General features: G+C 38.1%; 2 protein-coding genes across 11 annotated transcripts in view; one reads left to right on the top strand and one right to left on the bottom strand.

Moving 5' to 3' along the window:
* The window catches only part of arhgap17a (Rho GTPase activating protein 17a), a 56,499-nt gene extending 50,163 nt beyond the window's left edge, over positions 1-6,336 (bottom strand). For 4 of the 9 annotated variants that reach the window (XM_061909035.1, XM_061909037.1, XM_061909036.1 and 1 more), the window contains exon 1: positions 5,813-6,335. In XM_061909035.1, the coding sequence (XP_061765019.1) occupies positions 5,813-5,865 (53 nt within the window). In that variant the 5' untranslated portion in view covers positions 5,866-6,335. Of the gene's footprint in view, positions 1-5,798 lie in introns of all 9 variants that reach the window. The other 5 variants (XM_061909038.1, XM_061909043.1, XM_061909041.1 and 2 more) reach the window with 3 other exon arrangements.
* A 1,558-nt stretch (positions 6,337-7,894) lies between these two features.
* lcmt1 (leucine carboxyl methyltransferase 1) lies at positions 7,895-14,754 on the top strand. 2 transcript variants are annotated; one of them, XR_009807880.1, is made up of 11 exons: positions 7,895-8,316; positions 8,416-8,507; positions 9,286-9,407; positions 9,485-9,561; positions 11,235-11,296; positions 11,401-11,503; positions 11,603-11,723; positions 11,802-11,922; positions 11,992-12,083; positions 13,502-13,599; positions 13,683-14,754. XR_009807880.1 is itself a non-coding variant. In XM_061909026.1 (11 exons), the coding sequence occupies exons 1-11, from the start codon at positions 8,231-8,233 to the stop codon at positions 13,703-13,705; spliced, it is 978 nt and encodes a 325-aa protein (XP_061765010.1). In that variant the 5' UTR covers positions 7,896-8,230; the 3' UTR covers positions 13,706-14,754. The 2 variants fall into 2 exon arrangements, 1 of the variants encoding a protein (XP_061765010.1); XM_061909026.1 differs by having other exon boundaries at positions 7,896-8,316; positions 11,821-11,922.
* Positions 14,755-15,623: the final 869 nt, after the last annotated feature.

Genomic DNA, 15,623 nt, shown 5'->3' with positions numbered 1-15,623 from the left:
TTATGATAGCATCCCATGTGTTCATTCCCAACGTCTGGGTAATTTCAGATAAAGAGAGGAAATAGTACTGTAACTGTATGAACATTTTCAATTACTATTATTGTGCCCGTAGGAGTTTGACAAAATATCCATATGGCAAACCATCGCAATATTTAACGTTACTATAATTATCAAATAGCACATTCAAGCCACCACATACTACGGCTGGAACCTTTTTGCAATTATTAAAATCATGAATAAAAGAACATTCTACTTTGATTTTGGTTAGTGTATGATTATTCCACTCAGAAATCAGTTTATGCTCTAAATATTTGTATAATTTTGTAATTATAAAGTAACTGAAAAGCACATGCACAGATGATCAATTAAGGAGTATTTATTGAAACAATGTCATTGAAAATACATCAGATGGAATGAAAATGCTTTGCAAAAAAAAAAAAATTAAAAGGACCAAATTTTCCTTAAAAATTTGAAAAAAAACAAAACAAACTTGTATTTCTTTCCAGGAAAATCCTTTTGAATACTGTGGTGTGTAGAAATGTGTAGTAATAACGCTCACATTTTGAAAAAGTGTTTTTCTTTTTGTTATACCATAAATCTATAGTGCTAAGTTACTTTACAAACATTTGGACAACTGGGAGCTTATATACCTTGACTCTCTCTCTGTTTTGTGACATGCATTGTTTACATCCGGTAACAAGATGCTGCTTTTGACGATGTTGTCCTTATTGAAGCCAAAGTATGCCCACACAACTGACAACAAATTCCTTTTTGGTACACGCTACCAGCGTTGTACTGAAAGCGCAGTGTTTGTGTTTTACTCCATGACGCTTCTGTTCAGTGGACTGGATGGGACAGCGTCACATGACATGACTACTTCTTTTGCTGTTCTTCTGGCAGCTTTGACACTTAACGACATCCGGCGGCCAGGGGTTGTGCTGATTGGTCAGCCAACAAGATATATCAAACGATTTTTTGGAAAAAGTATACTGCCATTGCCGATTAATGCTTTTAAATGCCAATCATAAACGGTGATCCACAATGTTTAACTAATTTTGTATTCATTCATCCCTGGTTTGAAAGTCTCCATGTCAGTTATGATTATTTTTCGACTAATCGCCCAGCCTTATCACATAAATATTTTTTTCTACCGCTGTAAACTTCTTTCAGCTTTCCTCTTCATTGAGTCAAGTCAGTGTCTTACATGCTACATTGACAATTTCTCGTGCCTCCAAATAAGGACATTTTCTACATACTGACCGGTCATGTGTCTCAGGTTCTCTTTCTCTGAAATTTTTAACTTTTTTTTGAGAAACCCTGTAACTGGTAGGTTTGAATCCATGCTGCTAAATCTTCTATGACTGTAGTTTTATACTAGCACTATAAGGTTTTACCAGTTTGTACCTTTGGCCCACTGCATCAAACACAGATGTATTGTATGGGGTCAAGGAGTTTAAAGACAGGCACCCGAAATAACCAGTCTATGTGCGGAAGACATGCCCCCCTTCGATTTTACTGTATGAATCTATCTTGCCAAGTATCTCTCACTCATTCGCTCTAGAAAGCACTAGCGTATGTCTGGGAGGCAGTTTCCTGTTTGCAAAAGAAGCAGGAGAGATTTCCTCTGAGCGGCTGCATGCTGGACATAGCGTTCTGCCTTCGCACAATCACAGGAACCCAGGGGGCAGCCTAGACGGCCTAGTTACTCCTTGCAGACACGGATACACAACCAGGCACCACTTTCACCCTCAAGGTTTGCTCAATGCTCGCCCAAATACATAAACACTAACATGTCATTCACTCAGACGGAGGGATGGAGACTTTTAGAGCATGAAAGTAATGCACTCTCTTTCTTACACACAGTCATGTGCACGTGTCTGGTTTATGAATCACATTTATTTCAGCTTTAATTTACAGCTGGTTCACTGTGCGAATTGATATTATGACTATACCAGCTGCACTACCTCTTCAAATCCTCAATGAACATTATTAGGCAGATTATTGGTCCTGTTCATTGATGTCCATAAAACAAACTAAAGAGCAAATCATGTTTCTGAATGTGTGCTTATAATTGAAAAGATCTGCAGACTTACAGAAAATATATTTTTTGAACAGTTCTCTTAAATACTTGGCTTCTTTGTATGGCATTAAACCAGACAAAATGAATAAATCTGATGGAGAGAAGGAGCCAATAGCCAATTCTCCATTATTCTAAAAACAATGATGTTTTGGCAAATCTGTCACAGCAACAGGACATATGTCCCAATCAGCAATACAAACAAAGTGATAAATTACTAGTATGAGTCTTTCACAGGTTTTATGTTTAAGGTTGGTAGACACAGACACATCAAAAACAACCTACAGTGAACTAAAAGCATGCACAGAATGTGTTATATCAGCACATACGCAGCTTGAATTATTGGGGCCGTTTTCTAAGAGCCACAAACTCAGAGGACCAAATACCTCACAAACCATCAGGCTGTTGCATTGTAACTGCAACTTAAAAGAAAAGGCTGGTTGCTTATCTGGAATGCACTAATTGTGAAATTCAGTCAGTAGTGCTGATTGTGCCAGACTTGCAGTCAAAAGGTAACTGTTGTTTAGGTGAGGACAGGGTTGTCAAACTCATTTTCATTGTGGACCACATCGCAGTCATGGCTACCTTCAAAGGGCTGTTTGTAACAATGAATAATTTATTGAAATAAATGTAGGAATTACCTAATGATACTATTACACAATTACCTATGGGTTTGATAACAGTATATTTTTTACGCAAAGTGTAAAAATAAATCCATAGATTTTGTTGGTAGCTGACATTTTATTGTAAGATTTCTCGTGGTTTTTACGTTTTTTTTTGTTAATGGAAAAGCATACCACAGTTTTTGAAGGAAAAATTCTGGCGACTGAGCTGCCAGTTTTTTATTGAATACACTGTAATTTTTACAGTGTACAATTTGATGGATAACTTGTTTTAACGTCATAAGACAAGCAGATGTTTGAGTATGCATACTTATTTTAACGAAATAAACGTTTTGAATTCATAATGATATAATATTAATAGTATTACATCATATTCATGTTCAAAAGCAATGAAATAGTCTGTATGTAGTACATGTATTGTACCATTTTTTTTCTGTCAAGTACTTTGACACACATTTACAGGGTTTTGCGAATATCTCTGGCGGTCTTGTTAGTCATCGACTGCGTTCACACTGAACCAAGTTAACCATACCAGCCAAGCTACAGATAAAGTCTGTTTAAACCGGATTTTTTTATGCTCTGGTTGCCAGGTTACAGCCATAAATATGACACCAGTCACCTCCTGTTGCCTAAATTATATGAATAAGTCAGTAAGTTTCCCAATATAGTGCTGGAAGAAGACTGTTTCTGATCCCTTTCCCACATAGTAATGAGCAACATAAACTCTTTGTTTGAAAGGAACCAGGTATATTTTGCTACTTTACTGTATCTATGCTTCTGGGTTCACGTTTGAGTCTTATTTTTTTAAAGATTTTCACTCAGTTTTTTGGTGCGGTGGTCGGCATTCACTCAGGACTATGACCAAAACCAATCTCTCTAGCGGTCTCGTTAGTCCTCAACTGCTCTCACACTTAACCAAACGAACCATACCAGCCAAGCTATGGATAAAGTCTGTTTAAACCGGATTCTTAATGCTCTAGTTTCCAAGTTAACGCCATAAATATGACACCAGCCACCTCCTGTTGCCTCCTTTCATCTGGTGTTGCCAATGAGGTGTTGGCTGTTTGACTTTAACTTCAGACAGGAGTTAGGAATGCAAAAAGACTGTATTCCACACTTGCGTGTCCGGTTTTGAATAATCCTATTATCTTCAGGACAAAACTGTGCAATGAATAGAAATATTTTAAGATTCTAAACTGGCAAACATAAGAAGCACATTCATAAAACTTTTTGTTTGAAAGGAAGCAGGTATATTTTGCTACTTTCCTGTAACTATGCTTCTGGGTTCACGTTTGAGTCTTATTTTTTAAAGATTTTCACTCAGTTTTTTGGTGCGGTGGTCGGCATTCACTCAGGACTATGACCAAAACCAATCTCTCTAGCGGTCTCGTTAGTCCTCGACTGCACTCACACTTAACCAAACGAACCATACCAGCCAAGCTACAGATAAAGTCTGTTTAAACCGGATTCTTAATGCTCCGGTTGTCAGGTTAACGCCATAAATATGACACCAGCCACCTCCTGTTCCCTCTATCGTAGTGGTTGTTAACCTTGTTGGAGGTATCGAACCCCACCAGTTTCATATGCGCATTCACTGAACCCTTCTTTAGTGAAAAATAAAATGTTTTTTTTTTTTTTTCAAATTCAAGACGAAGTTGTATGTTTTTGGTAACACTTTAGTATGGGGAACATATTCTAAGTACCAAAGACTTAATTTACAGTTTTTTGGACACTAGGGGAACATATTCTAAGTATTAAAGACTTAATTTAGAGTTATTTGGTTATGGTTAGGGTCAGGGTCAGAGTTATAATAAGGCCATGCCAAATAAGGCATTAATTAGTACCTAATGACTACGTAGGAGCCAATATGTTACTAATTTGCATGTTAATAAGCAACTAATTAATGGTGAATATGTTTCCTATACTAAAGTGTTACCTTATTTTTTTTACTGGTGCACAAAATGAACCGTGCATGAACATCACTTTGTTCAAACAACAAAACTAAGACAGTGCATAAAAACACAACAAATTACACACCTGCAAATCAATCAGTGTCCGTAATATGCCAACAGGGAGAAGTTTGTATTTACACGAAGAATCGGGTGTGCTTTGACCTCGGGCAAACCCCTGAGGTCGACTCACCGAACCCCTAGGGCAGTGGTTCTCAAATGGGGGTACGCGTACCCCTGGGGGTACTTGAAGGTATGCCAAGGGGTACGTGAGATTTTTTTTTAAATATTCTAAAAATAGCCACAATTGAAAAATACTTTATAAATATATTTATTGAATAATACTTCAACAAAATATGAACGTAAGTTCATAAACTGTGAAAAGAAATGCAACAATGCAATATTCAGTGTTGACAGCTAGATTTTTTGTGGACATGTTCCATAAATATTGATGTTAAAGATTTCTTTTTTTGTGAAGAAATGGATCGCTATTAAAATCCCCAAAGAGGGCACTTTAAGTTGATGATTACTTCTACGTGTAGAAATCTTTATTTATAATTGAATCACTTGTTTATTTTTCAACAAGGTTTTAGTTCAAGGGAGACCACTACAAATGACCAATATTTTGCACTGTTATACAATTTAATAAATCAGAAACTGATGACATAGTGCTGTATTTTACTTCTGTATCTCTTTAATTCAACCAAAAATGCTTTGCTCTGATTAAAGGGTACTTGAATTAAAAAAATGTTCACAGGGGGTACATCACTGAAAAAAGGTTGAGAACCACGGCTCTATCCATCTGGTGTTGCCAACGAGGTGTTGGCTGGTTGACTTCAACTTCTGACAGGAGTTAGGAATGCACAAAGACTTTATTCCACACTCGCGTGTCCGGTTTTTAATAATCCTATCATCTTCAGGACAAAACTGTGCAATGAATAGAATTATTTTAAGATTCTAAACTGGCAACCATAAGAAGCACATTCATAAAAGACAGTTTCTTGCCTGTGTTCATGTGACACTCATTTTACAGCCCCATAGCGAGAACTGATTGTATGAAAGTAAGCCATGAAAGAAACAGCATATAAAGTAATGTTGTATTATCGGGTTAATGCAAGGATCTATTGCTAATGAGTGTAAATGACGTACACTGCAATACTTGCCTGCCAACTGTTTGATTGGCGAGCTGCTTCATGCGATTGAACTGCTTCTTCATTTTCGCGTCCTCCGTAGTGCGCACTTGGAAAAATGTGGATTTTGGACTGGCATGAAGTTCACACAGCCTCTCCCTGTTTCAACTCTCCCAGCTGTGGCTGTGACAGGGGAAACATGCGCCAGCCATTGAGCCCAAAGCCACTTAATGTTGGTGTTGCAGCCTGCTAGCTCTCAAGTTAGCCTTTCCGAAGTGGAAGTGTCTTCAGAGAAGTGCGACGGCATGGTCCGCTAACTTGCTTTTCTTGATATGCCCGGACATGAAAGCCCCAAAGTGGTCAGCCGTGGCAAACTTTACCGACTCCAACAGCCTTTAATCACTCTTCACGGCGGGACAGCCACGGTTGACGAGCCGCTAGCCGACAAGCTAATGTTGGATAATCCGTCCAGGCGCTTTCTCTCCGTGGAGAAAGGAGAGTGGACGGACGGCAGCTCGGGCGCGAAGGAGGGAGAGAGACTCTCATTGACAGTGAGAGAGGGAGCGAAACACCGGAAGTTGAGGGAAACCGGAAGTTATTGTTTTAGTTGGAATTTTTTCAAATCAGTCTCATTTGTTATGGTTATTACTAGTAGTTGCTCAGTTTCAATTATAGTTAAAACTCCTTATACTATTGTATATTATGATACTTTAAAATTGTGTTTTCCCTCACTATTTTTACAATATGATAAGGTTCCCAAATGAGGTACCATTAGGCTTGCCTGTCAAAACCTTTTTCCTCCAACGGCCACATCCCGGAAAAAAAAATAAAAAAAAAAATAAAAAAAAAATAAAAAAAAAAATATATATATATATATATATATATATATATATATGTGTATATATCCATCCATCCATCCATCATCTTCCGCTTATCCGAGGTTGGGTCGCGGGGGCAGCCTGTATATATGTATATATATATATATATATATATTTTTTATTTATTTATTTTTTTTATTTTTTTGGGAGGGGGGGTTGCCCACATATTCGGTGTCCTCTCCAAGGTTTCTCATAGTCATCATTGTCATTGTCACTGACGTCCCACTGGGGTGAGTTTTCCTCGCCCTTATGTGGGCTCTACCGAGGATGCCTTTGTCGTTTGTGTTGTGGTTTGTGCAGCCCTTTGAGACACTGGTGATTTAGCGCTATATAAATAAACATTGATTGATTGATCCCCCCATTCTCACCACATTCTACAGAGGCACTATAGAGAGCCTGCTGACCAACAGCATCTCTGTCTGGACTGGAGCCTGCAATGCCTCAGACTGGAAGTCTCTCCAGAGAGTGGTTAGGACGGCGGAAAAGATTATCAGGACTCCTCTTCCTCTTATCCAGGAGATCGCAAAAAGCCGCTGCCTGACCAGGGCTCAGAAAATCTGCAAAGACTCCTCCCACCCCCACCAAGGACTGTTTTCACTGCTGGACTCTAGGAAGAGGTTCCGCAGCCTCCGTAGCAGAACCTCCAGGTTCTAGAACAGCTTCTTCCCTCAGGCCGTAAGACTCTTGAACGCATCATAATTAAATTATCCCCTCAACTCCCCCCAAAATGGATTAACTCGCTGGAATAAAAAAAGACAATACAACATACATACATAAAAATGGACGCATGTGAAAAAGTGCAATGTATTTATCTGTACAGTAATCTATTTATTTATATCTGCACCTTATTGCTTTTTTTTTAATTATCCTGCATTACCAAGAGCTAATGCAACAAAATTTCGTTCTTATTTGCACTGTAAAGTTCAAATTTGAATGACAATAAAAAGGAAGTCTAAGTCTAGTCTAGGTCTAAGTATACACATATAAATATACATACATACATACATACATACATACATACATACATACATACATACATACACTAAATTGGCCGGGGCCAATTTAGTGTATGTATGAGGTGGTGACTTGTCCGAATGCGGCTGGGATAGGCTCCAGCGGTAGGAAATGGATGGATGGATAGAACTGACATAATGTATGAATCGGATTCTTAAACTTAAACGAAAAATGAGACTTTGCCCCCTACTAATCATTTATGTTTTATTGTGAAATAGTTGCAACCCGGAAACTCATGTAACATTTCCGCCCTGAACTTTACCCGATGCATTAGTAAGCATGTTTTAGTCTGAATGGTTTCCATTAAACTCTCTTGATAGCTGTATGATTTGCTTATTCCTTACGGTCAATCACTGGGAGTGAAATAGTGTACTAAACGAGTGATTCAACCCAAAAGGATTTGTCTTTAAGTTTTTTTAAGTATACAACCTGTCAACGTGTTAGCGGGATAGCTAGCACTCGTAGCTTCCTGCAGGTGGAAACAAGAGGACGTGATTGTGTGCCATGTTGTTTTTATACATGTCATTCTAAGTCATTAAAAGTGCATTTAGGATCTTTCATGGCAGCTCGGCACCCCTTCACAGACACTGATACTTCTGATGAAGCAGTTCGAGCGACGTGTGACGATGCCACGACTTGCAAAAGGTTGTATGAATTGTCACACATGTAACACCACTGTTGTCTTTAACGGTATTCAAGTAAAAAAAATTTTAAAATTAAATCGTTATAATGTGTCATTTATAGGTTTGCTATCAGTAAAGGATACTGGACAGACCCTTATATCCAGTATTTTGTCAGATCTGTCGGTGAGCGAAAGGCACCTGAAATCAACAGAGGTAAACATTATGCTTTCCACACTTACATGACGTCACGTGATCACGATTGATTGATTGATGATTTTATTAGTTGATTGCACAGTATATATTCCGTACAATTGACCACTAAATGGTAACATGGGCGGTATAGCTCGGTTGGTAGAGTGGCCGTGCAAGCAACTTGAGGGTTGCAGGTTCGATCCCCGCTTCCGCCATCCTAGTCACTGCCGTTGTGTCTTTGGGCGAGACAGTTTACCCACCTGCTCACAGTGCCACCCACACTGGTTTAAATGTAACTTAGATATTGGGTTTCACTATGTAAAGCGCTTTGAGTCACTAGAGAAAAAGCGCTATATAAAATGTAATTCACTTCAACACCCGAATACGTATTTCAACTTGTTTAAGTCGGGGTCCACGTTAATCAATTCATGGTACAAATATATAGTATCAGCATAATACAGTCATCACACAAGTTAATCATCAGAGTATATACATTGAATTATTTACAATCTAGGGGGTGGGATGTGGAGGGGTTGGGGCCCGGGGGGGTTAGATTGGGTTGCTCTCAGCTTATTTCAGTCATCAACAATTATATCAACCTAGAAATGGACATTGAAACAGTGTAGGTCTGATTTCGTAGGATATGTACAGCGAGCAGTGAACATAATGAGCTCAGAAAGCTTAAGAACAAGTATATACATTTGATTATTTACAATCCGGGGAGCTGACAAAGACTTACATTATACAGATTTAATCAAGGCCTTTGATTTTGTTTGCCTGTGTTTTCTTATCCTGACAGGATACTACAGCCGCGTGAAAGGTGTCAACCATCTCCTTGATGCATTTATAAGAAAAACAAAATGTGACTGTCAAGTGATCAACCTTGGTGCCGGGCTGGACACCACCTTCTGGAGACTTAAGGTTGTTATCAGCCAGCAATTTTTGTATTTATATATTTTTCAAGTGCACGTAATAATAGTGTGTGTTTGGATGTTCAGGATGAAAACATCTTGCCGAGGAAGTTCTTTGAGGTTGATTTTCCTACTGTTGTGGCCAGGAAAATACACTATATAAAGTAAGACAAACAGGTAGCTTTGCTTATAGTTTTGTTTTGCACTATACATACACTAGAGTGGTGTCAAAATAATGTGTTTTTAAAGTATCTGTTATGCTACGTCATTGATTCCTTAACCTTTAAATGAGTCAGGGCACATATTTTACATAAGAACCATCAAGCGTCTGAGAACTTCCTCAGATGTATGACTCGCAACAGGTTAATACACGGGTTATTTTTGTACCTTCTACCATCTAATGCAGTCGTTGTCAAACTTTTTTCACAAGATCTCGAATCAATGGACATGTAATTTTTGTTGTAAATAGGTTGGTATAATACAAAATAGCAGTCATGCCTTGTTTATTGCGGTTAATTGGGACTGAGCATGACTGCGATAAACTAATTTTACAGAATGTAAGATTATTAATAATCAAATATTTTCATAATTAGAGTGGAAAAAAGTGTTTAAGACATTCTCCATTAATTTTTTTTAACATTGTTATAGCCCTATAAAAATGAAATACCACCCATATAGTCTCCTTAACACTCACTGTGTTTTGTTTGGCAAAAACTTTAACATGCCGGAGTTACGATCATTTTGTTGTAATGTTAGCATTCCGTGTTAGCGTTGCGTGTCTCAGAATCCGATTTATTGGCCAAGTATGTTTAACACACAGGGAATTTGACTTGGTAGACTGTGCTCTGTATTTAATGCCAAAAAACAACTATCTCCTTTGTTATTCCATACCGCTCAATCAAAGCTGGGTCATTGATGTTGAAGTTAAAGTGCATCCTAAGAGTTAAACTCCCCCGCCACGGGGCGGTATAGCTCGGTGTTAGAGTGGCCGTGCCAGAAACTTGGGAATTGCAGGTTCGATTCCCGCTTCCGCCATCCTAGTCACTGCCGTTGTGTCCTTGGGCAAGACACTTTACCCACCTGCTCCCAGTGCCACCCACACTGGTTTAAATGTAACTTAAATATTGGGTTTCACAATGTAAAGTGCTTTGAGTCACTAAGAGAAAAGCGCTATGTAAATATAATTCACTTAATTTCACTTCGGCAGAACAACTGTTGGTAGCTGACAGCAGTCTTGGTTAACCCGAAGTGCCGCGCAGAATCTCCGATGCTACATGTAGCTGTTGTTGACCTCGCCTGTGTCAAAGTCTCACCAATATGTAGGTGTGTTATTGATGGGGCAGGAGTTGAAGATCGTCTATAAAAAGTTTCTGCCAAAAGGTGGTCAACTTAAGAATGTCGCAGCGATGATTCAATAGCGCCAAGATTACCCACCTGTTGTTAGCAGTGTCACAATTAACCCGGAAATGGAAGTTGTTCTTGGTGAATATTTATCAATAGCAACAACATAATACTAATAGAAAAAAACACAAATATGGCACTATTTTACGAAAAATAAAACTTAATTTGTATATTAGTTTTGTCGAAAAATGATTTGCCATCCATCCATTTTTCTACCATTTAAAAAAATAAATATGCGTTGTAGTGAAGCCACGATATTTAAAGCACAATGAAGCGAGGGATGACTCTATTTCAGTAATGTTTGACAGCCAATTCAATGCAATACTTAAGTTTATACAACAGAAATGTGATGCCTACAAATTATCAATCTAGCAAGAAGCGTTATATTTGCATGTTTTTGCATTTTTGTATTATATTGATAATTTCATTTAACCAGGACTAAACCACCCTTATCCAAGCCTGTCATCGAAACACACTCAACTGACTCCTTGCTACTAGGTAAACATTAAAAGCTTCAATCATGCCATTGTTAAGTGATATGTCTTTAAATATAATCAGTAAATTCCTTAAAATTCTTGTACTATGTACATTTATTTGCCCAGATGCCCACAGTCTTGATTCGGATCGGTATTGTATCATCGGAGCAGACCTCAGAGACATTGCTACTTTGTATGAAAAACTGAAGAAGTTCCAGCTTAACCCCGAGTATGTGAGCATGAAATGTGGGTTTCATCACTCTGTTGATGATGATGATAATGTATTTACGCATGTTGGATGCAAGTAAAATACATAACTGTGCTGCAGGTTGCCTACATTGCTCTTGTCGGAGTGTGTGCTTGTCTACATGACGCCCGCTCAGTCCTCCAGTTTAGTTCACTGGGCTGCAGAAACCTTTCACACGGCCATGTTCATCAACTATGAACAGGTAAGCCACAATTCTGTAATAATACTTGCTGAAAAATTTGAATCAAAATGCAGTATGCACCAAATGAAGTCCCCCAAGATGATATGTGTGTGTCTAGGTGAACATGAACGACCGTTTTGGCCAAGTAATGATCGAAAACCTTCAGCGGCGTCAGTGCACGCTGGCGGGAGTCGAGGTCTGCCGGTCTCTGGACTCTCAGGTAACCTCCACACATCCATGGTTATAAACAGCTGATTGTATTCAAATATTCTGTGTGTGTTACTTGCAGAAGGAGCGATTTCTCCAGTCGGGTTGGGATCATGCCGATGCTCTGGACATGGTGACAGTGTACAGTATGCTTCCTCAGGATGAAGTGGAAAGGTAGTGTCAGCCGGCTCGAAACATCAACAGCAGCCTGTGTGTGCAACAATAAGTGCATTTCACAAAGCTAAGAGCTAATTACCAGGGTTCTTACGGTCATAAAAACCTGGTAAAGTCATTGAATTTTAAAATGTTATTTCCAGGCCGTGGAAAATTTATGGAAAGTAATATTTTAAAAAATTGTTTGGAAGTCACTGAAATATACCAAAAGTTTCATGAATCTAAACAATATCTATGTCATGATGAAATGTACGGACCGTCATGTTCTGGTGGCACCATACAGTATAAACCATCATTTTACTTAGTGTTAAAACAATTATATTTTGGTGGTCATATTGAGATAAAAATATATTTTGGCCCTGGAAATTTAGTGAAAGGGTTTGGAGAAGTTTTGGGAAATCATTGATGTAAGAACCTTATATTACTAAATCTAAAAATTTCCTGGGATTTTAAACATATGATATACCTGTGTTAATATTTCAGGCTTGACGCAACACAGAGCTTTTTTTATTTGGCCTGATAAATTCACAAATTGACCCAAAATATAAAACAATTGTTTCCCTTAGGCAAAAGTCTGAAAATGATGGGTTGTCTTGTATTTTGTTGAGGTCTCAAAATGTGTACATTTAAACAAGTGGGGAGAATCACAGCTTTTCTTCACTCACACAAATGATTTGAAGACATCCAACAGAGAACTGCTTTGAAATAAATTATTAGTTCACTAATATTGAATATGTGATTCAAATTTAGAAAGTATGTCTTTAGTTTTGTCTTTAAAAACTAGTTGTTTTTTTTCTAATGCGTCATCTTAAAGTCTGGCAAAAGCAGTCGATTGTGGTCTAATGAAGAACAGCATGAGAGTTGAGTTACATTCTTCATGTAGCATTATTCATAATAACAATACATTCAAGAAATACATATAAAAGAAGAATAAAATGGATAAATGAACACTTTCATCACTTTTGCCTTTCATTAAAAGGTCTTGTTAATAGAAGCACAGAAGGAAAAGGGGGTCGCAAGAGCATTGTGGACGCCACGTTAATACCTAACTATAAGTTATTTGTTGAATTCAATCGTGCTTCTCACCTTATTTTCCAAATTCTTTAAGCATGTGGTAGAGTATTTAGCAGTCATACTCAATAAAAAAAAATAGAGACTTAGTCAGCAACATTTGGGCACTGGATTTCGCTGAATAAAAAACGTGCAATCTGACTAGTTTTGTTAAGCACAATGTTTGGTCATATAACCAAGGAGGTATACAAAAACAGACATTCTTGGCCGAAACCGGATCATACAAAATGTGGAGTGTACAAATACCATTGTCGTTCATCAAGGAAATTTAGTCAAACTGTCCATAAATTGATAAATAACTGTATTCCATGAATAATGTCTTAAAATTATAGCTCTTATTCTCACAGAATTGAGCGTCTGGAGTTCCTGGATGAAAAAGAGTTATTGCACCAGCTCCTGCAGCATTACAGCATCTGCTGGGCCACCAAAGACAAGCTCAGACTAGGTAACGATTATTCCATCTTTGCTCGAGTTATACTTGCAGCCACACTAAATGTACCAAGTTGGCCTGCTGTGCTGTTTTCACAGGTTTGTCACAGTTGGCGTTTTGATGGAACATGACCAGAAGAAAGTCTGGATTTGGGGTCACACACTCCTTTTGGGATTTGTCGTGAACCAAGCCGTGTTATCAACACCCTATGACTTAGAGCTTACTAAGAATGTTGATGCACATGAGTGTTTTATTAGTAAATTACAAAATGTCAGCATTTGCAGAATGACTGGTGCGTTGTCCTTTTTGTGTCATTTTAACTTGTATTTATTGGTAGATTTTCTCACTCCTACATCTTTTAATAAATGCTTCAAGCAAAATTAGTGCTGAACTGCAAACTCATACATTTTCCTACAAAATGTTCAGTTTCGGACAGATATTTTGTTGCAATGCTATGCGCAGTTAAATAAATGTTTGTTTTGCTAAAGTTGTGTATTGTTTCAAGATCATACACTGTGTTTTAATCTACATCCACTTCTGTGCTGTAATGCACTAGCTTATTAATTTTTGTCCCACAGATTTTTTTTGTTGGCAGTTTGCATAATCTATATATAAAATAAATTGTCAGTGATACATATCAATAGATCAGGAGTCTCCAACCAGCAGCTCACAAAGAGCCACTTAATATCTGCTTAAACTATCAGCATCTGTTTAACTTTATATTTCAAACATGATGCCTCTATTTAATGATAAATTGTAACAACATAACACAAAGACAATGTCTGCACTGTTTGAGTGGAGATCTGCTTATATATTTACCAGAAAAAATGAGGAGCTCTTGGCGGTTTTAATTTAGTAAAAGTACTGTAGCTGAAGAGAAGAAACAAGGTTAGACACCCCTGCATTAGATATTACACTATATCACCTATAAAACAACGCTAATATATCAGTGTTTCAGATAGGATGGCATATATTGACCAACATTGGATTGGTTTTAGCATCTTTAATGTACTTAATCGGGAGTATCCGAAGTGCTGCCCACAGCTAATTTTTATTGGCCCTTGACATGTTCAGAAAATGAATTCTCACATATATATATATGTTTTATATTTTGTGATAGAATGATTGGAGCCCATACTTGTTTGTCACAATAAACATTCATGAAGTTGGGTTCTTTCCTGAATTTATTATGAGTCTACTGAAAATGTGACCAAAACTGCCTGGTAAAAAGTATACATACAGCAATGTCAATATTTGGTTACATGTCCCTTGGCAAGTTTCACTGCAATAAGGCGCTTTTGGTAGCCATCCACAAGTTTCTGGCAAGCTTCTGGATGAATTTTTGACCACTCTTGACAAAATAGTGCAGCTCAGCTAAAGTTGTTGGTTTTCTGACACAGACTTATTTCTTCAGCATTTTCCACACGTTTAAGTCAGGACTTTGGTAAGGCCATTCTAAAAACTTAATTGTAGCCTGATTTAGTGAATTGTGAATTGTGAAGTGAATTATATTTATATAGCGCTTTTCTCTAGTGACTCAAAGCGCTTTACATAGTGAAACCCAATATCTAAGTTACATTTAAACCAGTGTGGGTGGCACTGGGAGCAGGTGGGTAAAGTGTCTTGCCCAAGGACACAACAGCAGTGACTAGGATGGCGGAAGCGGGAATCGAACCTGCAACCCTCAAGTTGCTGGCACGGCCGCTCTACCAACCGAGCTATGCCGGTTGGTAGAGCGGTTGCTAGCCATTACTTTACCACTTTTGACATGTCTTTGGTGTCATTGTCGTGTTGGAACACCCAACTCTGCCCAAGATCCAACCTCCGGGCTGATGATTTTAGGTTGTCCTGAAGAATTTGGAGGTAATCCCCTTTTTTCATTGTCTCATTTACTCTGTGTAAAGCACCAGTTCAATTGGCAGCAAAACAGGCCCATAGCATAATATTACCACCACCATGCTTGGTGTTCCTGGGATTAAAGGCCTAACCTTTTCTCGTCCAAACACCAATACTTCCATCCATTTCTACCGCGTGTCCCT

This window comes from Nerophis ophidion, linkage group LG08 (assembly GCF_033978795.1).
Source record: "Nerophis ophidion isolate RoL-2023_Sa linkage group LG08, RoL_Noph_v1.0, whole genome shotgun sequence".
NCBI classification, from domain to species: domain Eukaryota; kingdom Metazoa; phylum Chordata; class Actinopteri; order Syngnathiformes; family Syngnathidae; genus Nerophis; species Nerophis ophidion.
The sequence above is the reverse complement of the archived record's forward strand: the minus strand, read 5'-3'. Positions and strand labels throughout refer to the sequence as shown.

Coding starts and splice junctions, on each gene's coding strand:
- lcmt1 (XM_061909026.1), top strand. CDS start 8,231: ATGGCAGCTCGGCACCCCTTCACAGACACTGATACTTCTGATGAAGCA. Junction 8,508..9,285: donor GGCACCTGAAATCAACAGAG/GTAAACATTATG, acceptor TTATCCTGACAG/GATACTACAGCCGCGTGAAA. Junction 13,600..13,682: donor CAAAGACAAGCTCAGACTAG/GTAACGATTATT, acceptor CTGTTTTCACAG/GTTTGTCACAGTTGGCGTTT.